The sequence below is a fragment of the Salvelinus alpinus genome, chromosome 10 (assembly GCF_045679555.1).
Source record: "Salvelinus alpinus chromosome 10, SLU_Salpinus.1, whole genome shotgun sequence".
NCBI lineage: Eukaryota > Metazoa > Chordata > Actinopteri > Salmoniformes > Salmonidae > Salvelinus > Salvelinus alpinus.
The window spans coordinates 31,528,004-31,543,825 of NC_092095.1; the positions used below are offsets into that span (position 1 = coordinate 31,528,004).

Sequence of the window (15,822 nt, forward strand, 5' to 3'; positions counted from 1 at the left end):
CCGTGTCTGCCTCAGTCTCCGTGTCTGCCCACCAGAAGGGGCACTAACAAGGGGGGTGTGACGTAATTACAACGAGCCATCTAGCATTTAGGTTGTGTCAAAACACTGGGCTATAATCTAACTGTGAATCAGGAGAGTGTGATGACTTCAAAAACAAGGCGCGATAGCGTGGCAGATAGTCTAACTGATGATAGGGATCTGTGAAATTCAATCAGCTCTAATGTGGCTGCCTGGAGAGGAGAAGAAACACTTTGATCATAGAGATTTTAGATAATAGCTCTTCATTTAGCTAGAGGGCCAGCACCGGTGAATTAACTAGTATAGAGAAAGAGCAATATGGAGTGTGTGCCAAGTATGGTGAGATTCTGTACATTGACACTAATATGTATGACTATGTATGGGACGAGGGTCTGTACTGCAGTGAATGCATTTGATGTGTGTGTTCTTACGCATCAGCCTTATGAAATCCCATTTCGAGTTTGTCGCGAGGTAGATCACTTCTTAATTAAAGCAAAATTAATCCATTGCACGCACCATTCTGTAATGTAGTGTTCCATTCACACTGGTGATAGTTTAATAAGGTATTCTTACAGGAGAACAAAGTCTCGTGAGGTAATAAGTTCCTCCAACTGTGCAGCGACTGACAGCTCCAGAGGAGCGCCTATTTTTGGTAAGCCTGACATTTTGCATAATTACCTCCCCACTGATACTGAATGAAACCAGACATGTCCTCAAAGAAGTACAGCTGGTTAGGCTGTCTCCCCACAGCGATCCCTTGTAATGTGTGTGTGTGTGTGTGTGTGTGTGTGTGTGTGTGTGCGTGCGTGCGCGTACACTTGTTCTTCTATCCTCATGGGGACCTGAAATCTCCAAATGTTCCCACAAGGATAGTAAAACAAGGACCATGAAGACAAAAGACTATTTTAAGTTTAGGGGTTAAGTTTAGGGTTAAAATTAGGGTTAGAATTAGGGGTTAGATTTAGGTTTAGAGTTAGGGGTTAAGGTTAGGGATTAGAGAAAATAGGATTTTGAATGGAAATACATTTTAGGTCGGCCACAAGGACAGAAAAACTAAAGTTTGTGTGTGTGTGCTTATGAATATATGAATGGTCCATCTTCATCCAAACACTCTTACCTGTTAAAATGCTCCCTGTATTCCTTTGCCACTCTCTGAATCAGAGTCTTTAATCTAACAGACAAATCAAGAGGGAAAGGTACCACATTAGTTCACATCAGTCCATATCGTGACGCTCTTCCCACATGCATCAATTTGTAGGCAATCCAAAACAATAAATGCAGTGCTTATCTTTAGTTGAAAAAGCTGGGCGTTTTTAAATGCCGCCGCAGCGGTTTCCATGGAAGCGTGCGATTGTAATTTGTCTAGCAGCACTAGGCTTTAATTTCACAATGTTCTTTTGTACCTGCCGCTTTCCTCTGTCGGGTCCTTCTCGTCGATGACTGCAATCGCCACCAATTTGCCTGTAGAGGGAGAGAGGGATTACAAATCACACTCACAAACAGACAGAAGAAGAGAAGGCGGGAGGACAATAGCCTGAAGATAAAAGGCTTTGGTGGAGATATAGCACATCACTACAGAAGCAGCTAAAACAAAGAAAGCACCAACCAAGGTTTCTATTAATTTGTCATTCTGCATTTGGTGACTTCTTGGTGGTTCTAGAACCAGTGAGCGGAGGCTACTCAGGTGCAGTAGAAGGGGAAGAAGCCCATAAGAACAAGACAAATGGACTCATAAAACAACTGCCATACAACTTAAGATGGGTGTTCATGTATTGTTCAGCGTTCAGGCTTGTGGACTGATGCAGGAAGGAAGCACTTAGTTGGAAATGGTAAGAACTACTCCGCCCTCTGCTGGTGTGTCATGTAGCATTACATGACAAAGCCTTGGTTGAGGTTATTATGTTGAATGTAATGATAGGATGCAATACGGGGGGTGGCCCAATCCCAAATCGACCCCTTGACTCTGTGCACTTGTGGAGATCTGAGAGACTTTGATTGGTGTAAGCACTAGGGTAAAACGTTGGAGTTGGAGCTATTACAAATTGCTTACACCTGTCAAATCCACCCAGATAGCCACAAGTGCACAGGATTATGGAAAAGAACTATACTGTGCTTGTCAGTAGGTTGGTAGAGTACAGAATGTATACTGTACCTGTCTCTCCCAGTTCATACAGGGTGAAGCCATCGATCTGCAGGTAGCTCTGAAATCGCTCTTTGTTAACCCAGGAAGACAAGCCACCGTCCACGTACTCTGCAATTACAGAGAATAACAAGACAACAGAGAAATGTCAAGCATTGATGATCAATTGAGAAAACAACAGTTTACAGAGAATGGTTCAATTGAGTATCGACGCGTGGTTGGGAAGTAGAAGGTCAGACTAATTACTTACTTACTACCTGTTGATATTCGCTATGTGAGGAAGACAAGCTCGCACGCACGCAAACAGTTTCCCACACATCCAGACACTACAAAGAGGGCCACACACAGTGGAGATGTGGCTGGACCATCGACGCCACCTCTACTCAAGCTAGTCCTATACTGAACTGCATCATCATCCAGCTGTGGAGGACCATCTCTCATGAACTGCCAGCTCCCTGAATTATTATTCTATATATATACAGTGGGGAGAACAAGTATTTGATACACTGCCGATTTTGCAGGTTTTCCTACTTACAAAGCATGTAGAGGTCTGTCATTTTTTATCATAGGTACACTTCAACTGTGAGAGACGGAATCTAAAACAAAAATCCAGAAAATCACATTGTATGATTTTTAAGTAATTAATTTGCATTTTATTGCATGACATAAGTATTTGATCACCTACCAACCAGTAAGAATTCCGGCTCTCACAGACCTGTTAGTTTTTCTTTAAGAAGCCCTCCTGTTCTCCACTCATTACCTGTATTAACTGCACCTGTTTGAACTCGTTACCTGTATAAAAGACACCTGTCCACACACTCAATCAAACAGACTCCAACCTCTCCACAATGGCCAAAACCAGAGAGCTGTGTAAGGACATCAGGGATAAATTGTAGACCTGTACAAGGCTGGGATGGGCTACAGGACAATAGGCAAGCAGCTTGGTGAGAAGGCAACAACTGTTGGCACAATTATTAGAAAATGGAAGAAGTTCAAGATGACGGTCAATCACCCTCAGTCTGGGGCTCCATGCAAGATCTCACCTCGTGGGGCATCAATGATCATGAGGAATGTGAGGGATCAGCCCAGAACTACACGGCAGGACCTGGTCAATGACCTGAAGAGAGCTGGGACCACAGTCTCAAAGAAAACCATTAGTAACACACTACGCCGTCATGGATTAAAATCCTGCAGCGCACGCAAGGTCCCCCTGCTCAAGCCAGCGCATGTCCAGGCCCGTCTGAAGTTTGCCAATGACCATCTGGATGATCCAGAGGAGGAATGGGAGAAGGTCATGTGGTCTGATGAGACAAAAATAGAGCTTTTTGGTCTAAACTCCACTCGCCGTGTTTGGAGGAAGAAGAAGGATGAGTACAACCCCAAGAACACCATCCCAACCGTGAAGCATGGAGGTGGAAACATCATTCTTTGGGGATGCTTTTCTGCAAAGGGGACAGGACGACTGCACCGTATTGAGGAGAGGATGGATGGGGCCATGTATCGCGAGATCTTGACCAACAACCTCCTTCCCTCAGTAAGAGCATTGAAGATGGGTCGTGGCTGGGTCTTCCAGCATGACAACGACCCGAAACACACAGCCAGGGCAACTAAGGAGTGGCTCCGTAAGAAGCATCTCAAGGTCCTGGAGTGGCCTAGCCAGTCTCCAGACCTGAACCCAATAGAAAATCTTTGGAGGGAGCCGAAAGTCCGTATTGCCCAGCGACAGCCCCGAAACCTGAAGGATCTGGAGAAGGTCTGTATGGAGGAGTGGGCCAAAATCCCTGCTGCAGTGTGTGCAAACCTGGTCAAGAACTACAGGAAACGTATGATCTCTGTAATTGCAAACTAAGGTTTCTGTACCAAATATTAAGTTCTGCTTTTCTGATGTATCAAATACTTATGTCATGCAATAAAATGCCAATTAATTACTTAAAAATCATACAATGTGATTTTCTGGATTTTTGTTTTAGATTCCTTCTCTCACAGTTGAAGTGTACCTATGATAAAAATTACAGACCTCTACATGCTTTGTAAGTAGGAAAACCTGCAAAATCGTCAGTGTATCAAATACTTGTTCTCCCCACTGTATATATATATATATATATTTTTTTTTTTACAGATTTTGCATGAAAATCGCAATATAAAATAAATATATATTATTTATAATTATGTAAGGATGTGCTATTGGACCAGTGTTCTGCAAGATATTTGTCTATGGGTGAAGTGGTCTGGTAGGATATATTTCAGAACTGCTGCTTACTATAGACTTTTGTAGTATACTGCAGAATACTACACTGCACACCGTAATAACACTTGATTACGTAATGTTTACTTTCGTATTTTTAGATCGGTTGGACTGCTAGATAGCTTTTCTGCTAGCTGCTAGCGTTGTCGATGCTGTTTTGATTTAAACGTGCTGTCCCTGGGGAGCTCATGCCGTGGATTTCCTGTGAGGTTCCCACTCGATCGTGTAGTGCTTACTATAGAATTTTGAAATATACTGTAGAATACTATACTCCACACTGTAGTCTCTTGATTGATTGATTTGACTATTTAAAAACACAAATACAAGCACAAAAGTGGATACAATGCATTAAGACATTTGTTGAGAAAAATACTAATTAAGTTTAAAATGTAGGGATGCACGGTATAAATCGGTAAGCATATCGGAATCGGACGATATTAGCTAAAAATGCCAACAATGGCATCGGCTCTATGTATAGTTTAACGCCAATGTGCAAAACCGATGTCAAAGCTGACGTGCATACCTGTATAACGTAGGTAGATGACGTAATGACGCCACAAAAAAAATACAGCATTCCTAACCTAGCCCACAATGTCTGCTGTGTGGATCTATTTTGAAGTTTAAAAGGAGGATAACAAAAAGGCCCATATGAGGGTGACCGGTAGCGTAGTGGTTAAAGCGTTGGGCCAGTAACCGAAAGGTTGCTAGATCAAATCCCCGAGCTGATAACGTACAAATCTGTTGTTCTGCCCCTGAACAAGGCAGTTAACCCACTGTTCCTAGGCCGTCTTTGTAAATAAGAATTTGTCTTTACTGAATTGCCTAGTTAAATAAAAGGTTAAAATAAAAATGTTTGTGCTGCTATTAGTGAAATATTTCAATACCACAAACCTAATTACTCATTTGAAAGTGCAACACCTCCAGACGTTCAGCGACTACTTAGAAAGAAACTAAGAGCACACTTCCAACGAGTTCAAGTCGACCAGTCATTTGAAAGAGTAAGAACATTTCAGCTAGACAACTCAAAGGTCGAAATCCATTAACGCCAAGATAATGGAATTCATTGCCCTTGACAATCAACCGTTCTCTGTCGTGGATGATGTTGGCTTTCGCCGACTGGTCGAGCACATCGAGCCCCGGTTCACACTACCAAGTAGGCGCTTTTTCTCAGATGTGCCCTACCGAAGTTACACAGTATTGTTGAAACGCACATCCATGAGCTACTTGCTATGGGCGTCACTACTTTTAGCTTCATGACTGACATTTGGACCAGCGATGTCAGCCCCATGAGCATGCTGAGTCTGACAGCACAGTGGCTCAACGAGGATTTCGTACTGAGGAAAGCCGTATTGCAAACTCAAGAATGTGCTGGTTCTCATATCGCTGCTGCCATTTCAATGGCATTTGAGAACATGTTTGAAACTTGGAAAATCCCCAAGAACAAAGTACATGCTGTGCTACGTGATAATGCGCGTAACATGACAAAGGCTTTGGAAGAACGTGGAGTCGGCAGTTTGCCATGCATGGCACAGACGCTGCAACTGGATGTGAACATGTTTTGGCCCAACGCAGCATATCTGACACAGTGGCAACAGGTAGGAAGATAGTGGGTCATGTTAAACACTCACAGCTAGCATACAGCCGCCTGCAAGCAATACAGGAGCAGCTTGGAGTGAAAACAAAAAGGCTTAAGCAAGACGTTTCCACCAAATGGAACAGTACTTTTTACATGATGGAGAGCCGTTTCCCTATCCTAGCTAAAGCTGTGTGCAAGTATCTTGGTGCTCCCTGTACTAGCGTGGACAGTGAGTGCCTTTTCAGTGCAGCTTCAAACATTGTAGCCAAAAAAATAAACAGACTCTCTTGTGAAAAAGCCAAGCAGGTCCTCTTTGTGAAGAAAAAACATCCCCAAATGTTAAAATTGGAAAAAGCCCAATGACTTTTCTTTTGTTTATTCGTGGCTGGTATAGGTCAACATTTTCATTTCATTTAAAACAAAGCATTTTTGTTATTTTGTTTATTTTTTACATTTCCTAAATGAAAGATGAGATGATGTGTTGTAAATTTGTTCACATTTTACTAGTCAAGTCAGTTGAGCACATTTGAAAAGTTTAAGTTGTGCCATTTATAGCAGTTTATGACATAACCTAGAGACAGTCATTTTTCAAGCAGCTAAAGCTAAAATGATTAACTGCATTTTAGTTTAAACCAATATTTATTTCAAAGCATTTTTAAGTTTCTCCATACGGTCAAGATTGGATAGTAAGAAGAGCCACCAACAACTTCACCATCTTTGTAATATTTGTGTCATGAATATCTGTTGTGTGATCAAATTAATTCATGGATTTGTCATTTACAAGTTATTAAACAATCTGTTACTAACAAATGAAACTTTGTTTCAACTATTTAACTGTACTGGAATGCTTAAAAGGCCGCTATCGGCCAAAAATGTAATTGTCAAGTGTGCTCCCTCTCCGGCCTCTAAGTCACCAGGCTGCTCATTATGGCGCACACCTGTCACCATCGTTACGCACACCTGCGCATCATCAGACTCCATCACTTCCCTGATTACCTTCCCTATATATGTCACTCCCTTTGATTCCTTCCCCTGTTTCATGTCTGTGCGTTGTTCGTGTTTCTTGTTTTGTATTATGTTGCGTTTATTTATTAAAACACTCACTCCCTGAACTTGCTTCCTAACTCTCAGCGCACATCGTTACAGTCATATTAGTGCATCCCTATTAAAATGTATTTCCATTGTTTTCTTAGTTCACATTTTCACATAACCCACATGAAAAAATACTAAAGCCAGTGCAATAATGTCCTTTTGTTTTCAGTGGGTTTGTTGGGAGAGACTTTGCTGGTTTGAGGTCCAGGCAGTTTATTGGCAGCGCCCTCCAATCAGTTGACTGTCTAAATAAAGTAATATGTATTTCTAAAATATCAATTGTTTATGTAAATGCAGTGGTTAACTGCTTATTTTCTACCATCAGAAGTACAGTACTGTTTGTCACTGTTTTTGGTCATCTGAATCTGAAAGCACTGTTGTATCTCAGAAAGCCATCTAGTGAAAGTAACAGATCTAAGAAGTCACTTTAGTGTCCTCTTAATGCATGTTGTGTGTCAAATAAGCAAACCTAATTCTCTAAGCTTTAAAGTCAATTTTCTTGCAATTGTATACATTTAGCCATGTCTAATGTGTATTCATATGATATTTGAGGGGGGCCACTGCGCTAAGCCAGCACTTCAACTTAATCAGCCCTGTAGTCTATAACCTGGTCAAGCTAATAAACTTAGCTTGTTCTTTATATCTGACTCTGAAATGTTTACCTATAAATGGGCCTAGAACCTAAAGTTGAGATGTTACAATTGTAATACAAATTGTACATTTTTGCTGAAGTGTTGTCTGGTCTGTTACATTGCTCAGAACTGTTGAACCAACTCAATAGGTGGCCTGTCACGAACCAGTGTGTCTTATGTTCTGGTTGAGGTGTTCCCCTCAACAAACAGTAACTGGCGTAGTCTGGTAGTTGTGCCATTTTAGCAAAGGTGTTACTACAATATACTATGGTCATGTCCGCAAAAACGCAACAGTAAATACTAGTCACGTAGGCGAAAACACTACAGTAACTAAACAGTATACTACAGTCATGTCCGCAAAAGCAGTACAGTTAATACTACAATATTTAGACTAGTATACTATATTATTTGTTCATGTGGGTGTGCTGTGTCACAGCTGGCATGTTGTGAATCAGGGTGGCTATCAGAATAGTTTTCCAAACATGAAAACAGTTTTGTTGACGCACAAATTCTATGAATGAACAACATCAGACCGAAGATGTTATTTAAGCATTTTAGAAGAGTCTGATTCACAAGATAACGAACACAGGTCTCAAATTCTACTGTGCAACTGTGTAGGCCTGGATTCTTTTCACACTGTGACATCTGGATGAATAATACCCTCCCTCGACCTTATTAGCCTAACAATTTTGTTTCTGTATACAACCACACTGGTGAATGACTCAGAGCAAAAAAATGCCATTCAGACTCAGGAAGCAGCTAGTCTGAGCTCTTTTCAATTGTACAGTGCATGCATAACTCCCCCGCTTCAATAAAACCTCAATGATAAATTGTCATATTCAACACTACCATTTCCTGAGTGCAAACCAACCCCATGTTGTTTTTCTTTTTTGGTAACCCCTTTTCATTTTTCTTAATTGGAGGTTACAGGTACAATATACAAGGAAAAGAAACAAAAATAAGTGATCCTCCACCCCTAACCTCCCATCCCATTCACCCAACCCAGCCTCCCTGCGAGCACAGAAAACACTCCACATACCACCCCTTCCCCGTGGGCCTGACAGCAATGACAGTCAAATAAAACAAAAATTAAATGCATATACACAAACATATACAGTACCAGTAAAAAGTTTGGACACACCTACTCATAACAGGGTTTTTCTTTTTCAGGTGTGCCTTGTTAAAAGTTACATTTGTGGAATTTCTTTCCTTCTTAATGTGTTTGAGACAATCAGTTGTGTTGTGACAAGGTAGGGGTGGTATACAGAATATAGCCCTATTTGGTAAAAGACCAAGTCCAAATTATGGCAAGAACAGCTCAAATATGCAAAGAAAAACAACAGTCCTTTCAGTCAATGTGGAACATCACAAGAACGTTTTGAAAGTTTCTTGAAAGTTTCTTCAAGTGCAGTCACAAAAACCATCAAGCGCTATGATGAAACTGTCTCTCATGAGGACCGACACAGGAAAGGAAGACCCAGAGTTACCTCTGCTGCAGAGGATAAGTTCATTTGAGTTCACTGCACCTCAGATTGCAGCCCAAATAAATGCTCCAGAGTTCAAGTAACAGACATCTCAACAACAACTGTTTAGAGGAGACTGCGTGAATCAGGCCTTCATGGTCAAATTGCTGCAAAGAAACCACGACTAAAGAACACCAATAAGAAGAAACTTGCTTGGGAAAAGAAACATGAGTAATGGACATTAGACTGGTGGAAATCTGTCCTTTGGTCTGATGAGTCCAAATTTGAGATTTTTGGGCTAAATTATAGATGGGCTATGTACAGGTGCAGTAATCTGTGAGCTGCTCTGACAGCTGGTGCTTAAAGCTAGTGAGGGAGATACGTGTTTGCCGTTTCAGAGATTTTTGTAGTTCATTCCAGTCATTGGCAGCAGAGAACTGGAAGGAGAGGCGGCCAAAGGAAGAATTGGTTTTGGGGTGACCAGAGAGATATACCTGCTGCAGCGCGTGCTACAGATCAATCCCAGAACAACAGCAAAGGACCTTGTGAAGATGCTGGAGGAAAGCGGTACAAAAGTATCTATATCCACAGTAAACAAGTCCTATATCGACATAACCTGAAAGGCATCTCAGAAAGGAAGAAGCCACTGCTCCAAAACCGCCATAAAAAGCCAGACTACGGTTTGCAACTGCACATGGGGACAAATATCGTACTTTTGGGGAAATGTCCTCTGGTCTGATAAAACAAAAATAGAACTGTTTGGCCATAATGACCATCGTTATGTTTGGAGGAAAAAGGGGGAGGCTTGCAAGCCGAAGAACACAATCCCAACCTTGAAGCACGGGGGTGGCAGCATCATGTTGTGGGGGTGCTTTGCTGCAGGAGGGACTGGTGCACTTCACAAAATAGATGGAATCATGAGGTGGGAAAATGATGTGGATTTATTGAAGCAACATCTCAAGACATCAGTCAGGAAGTTAAAACTTGGTCGCAAATGGGTCTTCCAAATGGACGATGACCCCAAGCATATTTCCAAAGTTGTGGCAAAATGGCTTAAGGACAACCAAGTTAAGGTATTGGAGTGGCCATCAGAAAGCCCTGATCTCAATCCTATAGAAAATTTGTGGGCAGAACTGAAAAAGCGTGTGCGAGCAAGGAGGCCTACAAACCTGACTCAAGTTACACCAGCTCTGTCAGGAGGAATGGGCCAAAATTCACCCAACTTATTGTGGGAAGTTTTTCTCCCTAAACATCACTGCTCTAGAGGAGATCTGCATGGAGGAATGGGCCAAAATACCAGCAACAGTGTGTGAAAACCTTGTGAAGACTTACAGAAAACGTTTGACCTCTGTCATTGCCAACGAAGGGTATATAACAAAGTATTGAGATTAAACTTTTGTTATTGACCAAATACTTATTTTCCACCATAATTTGCAAATAAATTCATAAAAAATCCTACAATGTGATTTTCTGGATTTTTTCTTCTCATTTTGTCTGTCATAGTTGAAGTGTACCTATGATGAAAATTACAGGCCTCTCATCTTTTTAAGTGGGAGAACTTGCACAATCGGTGGCTGACTAAATACTTTTTTGCCCCACTGTACATACTCATATACACTGCTCAAAAAAATAAAGGGAACACTTAAACAACACAATGTAACTCCAAGTCAATCACACTTCTGTGAAATCAAACTGTCCACTTAAGAAGCAACACTGATTGACAATAAATTTCACATGCTGTTGTGCAAATGGAATAGACAAAAGGTGGAAATTATAGGCAATTAGCAAGACACCCCCAATAAAGGAGTGGTTCTGCAGGTGGTGACCACAGACCACTTCTCAGTTCCTATGCTTCCTGGCTGATGTTTTGGTCACTTTTGAATGCTGGCGGTGCTTTCACTCTAGTGGTAGCATGAGACGGAGTCTACAACCCACACAAGTGGCTCAGGTAGTGCAGCTCATCCAGGATGGCACATCAATGCGAGCTGTGGCAAGAAGGTTTGCTGTGTCTGTCAGCGTAGTGTCCAGAGCATGGAGGCGCTACCAGGAGACAGGCCAGTACATCAGGAGACGTGGAGGAGGCCGTAGGAGGGCAACAACCCAGCAGCAGGACCGCTACCTTTCTTCTGAAACTCATCAGTCTATTCTTGTTCTGAGAAATGAAGGCTATTCCATGCAAGAAATTGCCAAGAAGCTGAAGATCTCGTACAATGCTGTGTACTACTCCCTTCACAGAACAGCGCAAACTGTCTCTAACCAGAATAGAAAGAGTGGGAGGCCCTGGTGCACAACTGAGCAAGAGGACAAGTACATTAGAGTATCTAGTTTGAGAAACAGACGCCTCACAATTTCTCAAATGGTAGCTTCACTAAATAGTACCTGCAAAACACCAGTCTCAATGTCAACTGTGAAGAGGCGACTCCGGGATGCTGTCCTAGGCAAAGAAAAATCCATATCTCAGACTGGCCAATAAAAAGAAAAGATTAAGATGGGCAAAAGAACAGACACTGGACAGAAGAACTCTGCCTAGAAGGCCAACATCCCGGAGTCGCCTCTTCACTGTTGACGTTGAGACTGGTGTTTTGCGCTTACCTTTGTACCATTTCAGGTTATTCACTGGACTTGAACTGCTTAAATTTCTGGAAAAACTGCAAAAATGGGGGTGTTCTAAAACTTTTGACCAGTAGTGCATTTGTGCAGGCTGCAATTGTTCCTTGACTAGCACCAATCATTCTCACGGTTGTTAATTCTAATGTTGTAACTTCTAATAGTAACTGTATCCACTGGCGAATTGGGAGAAAGGTGATCTAAGAGCCAACATTATTTTTGTGGCAGTGCTACCTGCCAGCAGTAATCTTCTCTGATTGAGAGATTCAAGGAGCCATCATCATTGAGTAACACAGTAATATTTACATTCATGCACTTCCAAATGTATGTTGTAACTTTGTCCCAGAAGCATTTAATTGAAGGGCACTCCAACATCAGATGAAGAAATGTGCTTAGTTATTATGAAGGGACACAGTGAACAGGTAAGAGTTGGAGCCAATTTCATCGTAAAATGTTTCCTTGGTGTTAAATACAGTCTGTGAACAAAGGTTAAATGTTTGATGGTTCGGATTACGGGATGCCAAGGTCATATTTTTCCATATTCTGTTCCAGTTAAAGTGCTGTTCAGATTCACTTAGATCTGTGGATCATATTTTAATGGCTAGCTCAGAATATGAGCTTTCCAAAAGTAGATTATACATTATAGAGATCAGTCCTTTCGGGAACCCAGATAATTTATTTATACATCCCATCATTGGATGGTTCGGTAGTTGGGTTTCCCAAGAGTCCCTAGGCCAACATAGCTGACCTAAGTTGTAAATATAGAAAAAAGGAGTTGCCTGGTAATGGGTCTTTCAAATATTTACTGTCCATGATAATTGGTAAGGGTACAGATTACACATTTGGACCTTTGGGAGGATGCAAAAGGCCATCCTCCAGATCACAAGGCATTATTGTGAAATATGATATGTCTAACAACGTTGCAAGTCGTTTTTTTACCTTGACATGTGGAACAGGCGTTTGAACGGAAAATACCTTATCTCGTTTCGCCATCTGCCACTAGCGACAGTGAGCAGCGGGGAAGCAGAACCAAGCTTGACTACACTGTTCTTCCAGAAAAAGAAGCAGCACATGGGCACCGGATGAAATGATTGATGTCAAGTACAAGATTCCATTATGAAATGTTAAGTTAACAAGACCTCGTTGGGTAACACCAGCTAGCTAAAGAATAAAAATAATGCTGTAGGTGTGAACACATTTATAATAAGCTAATAGTAGGACTCCCTCCTATAGGAGATATGCGTTGACCACCCAACCATAATACCTGTAATAAACTTATGGACCATCATGGTCATACAATGCTAATACAAGTTTTCCTCACGTAGTCAAAAGCTAAGCTTTGGCTGCATATACGGTATGCAACGGTGAGTCATCTCTTTGCCGTTACATACTGTACAGTAGGTTATATGTAGTCTTAGCAAGATGTTCTTCACAGCACCGAGTCAGACGTGGGCAGACTGGCATTCCAGAAAGTTCTCTCCACATCTGCTTGGCCTTTATAGACAGCAGGTGGGCAGGCGGCAGCTTGAAAGTGTATTCTTCCTCCCTACTGAAGCAGTGGGGGAGACAGAGAGGGAGAGAGGAGAGAGGGTAGGCATCACGCTGAGTCCAGCAGCCTGACTGGGCCTCGTTCACCTTGAAACAAATTAGCTCGCGCCTAGCGCTCGTCTCTGCCTGGGTCGAGCCCTGCAATCTCCACATACACCAACACAAGCCTGTCAGCCTGAGTTTCACAAATCAGGAGGGGTCGAGGGAAGGTGATAAGCCAGCGTATTTAGTTTGAATGTGAGATGCAGGTGTGACATATGCCTGGTAAAGGAAGGTTAATGGTGGATTGGCCCTCTGAGACAAAGCAGACTGAAAAGGAGAGGAGGCTCGTGTTAAGGGCCTGACTACCAGGGCTATGTCACTCACACGATAAGAGAGAGCACAACAAGCCAAAAGATGGGTTGGGATAGCTTGGCAACATCCACAGACCAGATGATAATGATATCTGGCATGGCATGAACATCAGCAAAGGAGAGCATGGTTACCGTGTGCTAGCAAATGATATGACAGGCAGGGCACACGACAGCAAATGGTGTGCAGTGTTGTACGGTATACCAGTACCACGGTATTACCACGGTACCAAAACATCATGATACTTATGATACCAACATTTCAGAATATAAGCATTTCGCTACACCCGCAATAAAATCTGCTAAATATGTGTATGTGACCAATAAAATTTGATTTTCATATAATACTACCAAGTTTTTCAGCCCTACCGATCTAAAGAACCGGTTGGCGCCCGTTATAAAATGTTTATAAAGTCATTTAAAAAAAAAAATGAATTCAGTTGAATTTAAGCAAGTCACTAGTCTCTTGTATAACACAAACTCATTTCCTTGACAACAGCTATACTCAACAGGCCATATGGTGGCGCACAAATGACTCAGTGTCGTCCGGGTTAAGGGAGGGTTTGGCCGGGGTAGGCCGTCATTGTAAAATAAGAATTTGTTCTTAACCGACTTGCCTAGTGAAATAAAGGTTCAATTAAAAATGTTTTTTTTTTTTTTTTTTAAACAGCTCTGCGCTGCGAAGCATAAATGTTCTGACTTCTGCAGAGGCCATATCACCGTAAATGCTGCACGGCCAATGCATGGAGCGCCTGAACTCACCTGCTTCTCTCCATCCTCTCTTCACGCGGGTCTATTCCTCCGTCAGTTTTTTGGGTAAATAATTTAGCCGTGATGGCGAGCGGGGATGCAGACCCAGATCAGTCTTCTGTTGTTAGATTTGTACATTTGTTACATTGGAGCAGTGCGCCAAGCGAACAATGTTGATACATTGTATAATTTAATCGCCTGTTATAACCAAGAGCACAAACCAGTCTGAGTAGACTTTGCAAGTTCACTGTCATGCAGCCTCAGAGTGTCAGTGGGAAAATGGAGCACCACTTGGCGAAAGGCATACTTGCAGCTTTAGAGCAAATAAAACGGCTGTCTCTAGCCTAAATTGTAAAAAACATAATAATACCCATATTACCCCAGATGCCTTTTTATATAATTTCACAAACCATAACGCGGGCCGTTTTTAAAGTAATCCCGAGTCGCTAAATATTGGTGTGATAACAATGTTGTTCAGTAATGTTAACTAGCTAGCTAACAACCTGGTAATGTCACGTTCCTGACCTGTTTTCTGTTAGTTTTGTATGTTTTGTTGGTCAGGACGTGAGTGTGGGTGGGCATTTCTATGTTTTGTGTTTCTATGTGTAGGTCTATTGTAATCAGCCTTATATGGTTCTCAATCAGAGACAGGTGTTTGACGTTGTCTTCTGATTGAGAACCATATACAGTGATCCCTCGCCACTTCGCGGTTCACTTATCGCGGATTCGCTATTTCGCGGATTTTCATAATGCATTTTTTTTTTTTTTTTGGTGCATTGTGCTCTGCATTCTGATTCGCTAAAAACTCACTCCCGCTTCTTGTATCAAAACATGCTACGAATTGTGCTATCATTTTGTCGTCTCGTGCAGTTATGTGTACGTACATAAAACAGCTTGGCAAATTTACATTAAGTTGGCCAAATTATCTTGTAATTTCGAACATCTCCTAAACCCATAATGTCGACGAAACGGCCTACACGTGAGTCACTGTATTTGTATACATGTAATAGTTGCTAATTGTAAAAAAAAAAAAAAGTTTTCTATTTCGCGGATTTCACTTATCGCGGGTCATTTTCGGAACGTAACCCCCGCGATAAACGAGGGATTACTGTATAGGTTAGCTGTTCACACTGTTGGTTTGTGGGTGGTTGTCTCCTGTGTCTGTGTTTGTTTGCACCATACAGGACTGTTTCGTTCGTTTGTCATTTTGTTTGTAGTAAGTACTTGTTCGTTCGTTCTGCGTGTTTTATGTCAGTTCATCGTTCTAGTCTGTCTACATTCGTTTTGTTATTTTGTAATCATTTCAAGTATAGTTAGTTTTTGTTCTTGTTTAATAAAATTCATTATGGCATTTCAACGCGCTGCACCTTGGTCGAATCACTACTCCTCCTCTTCGTATGA

At 41.8% G+C, this 15,822-nt stretch overlaps 1 protein-coding gene across 2 annotated transcripts in view; it reads right to left on the minus strand.

Moving 5' to 3' along the window:
• LOC139531897 (protein disulfide-isomerase TMX3-like) overlaps positions 1-15,822 on the minus strand; it is a 59,480-nt gene that overhangs the window by 14,801 nt on the left and 28,857 nt on the right. For both annotated transcript variants that reach the window (XM_071328838.1, XM_071328839.1), the window contains exons 10-12: positions 2,171-2,269; positions 1,422-1,479; positions 1,136-1,189 (exon numbers count right to left, since the gene is read on the minus strand). In XM_071328838.1, coding sequence (XP_071184939.1) covers positions 1,136-1,189; positions 1,422-1,479; positions 2,171-2,269 — 211 coding nt within the window. The remainder of the gene's footprint in view (positions 1-1,135; positions 1,190-1,421; positions 1,480-2,170; positions 2,270-15,822) is intronic.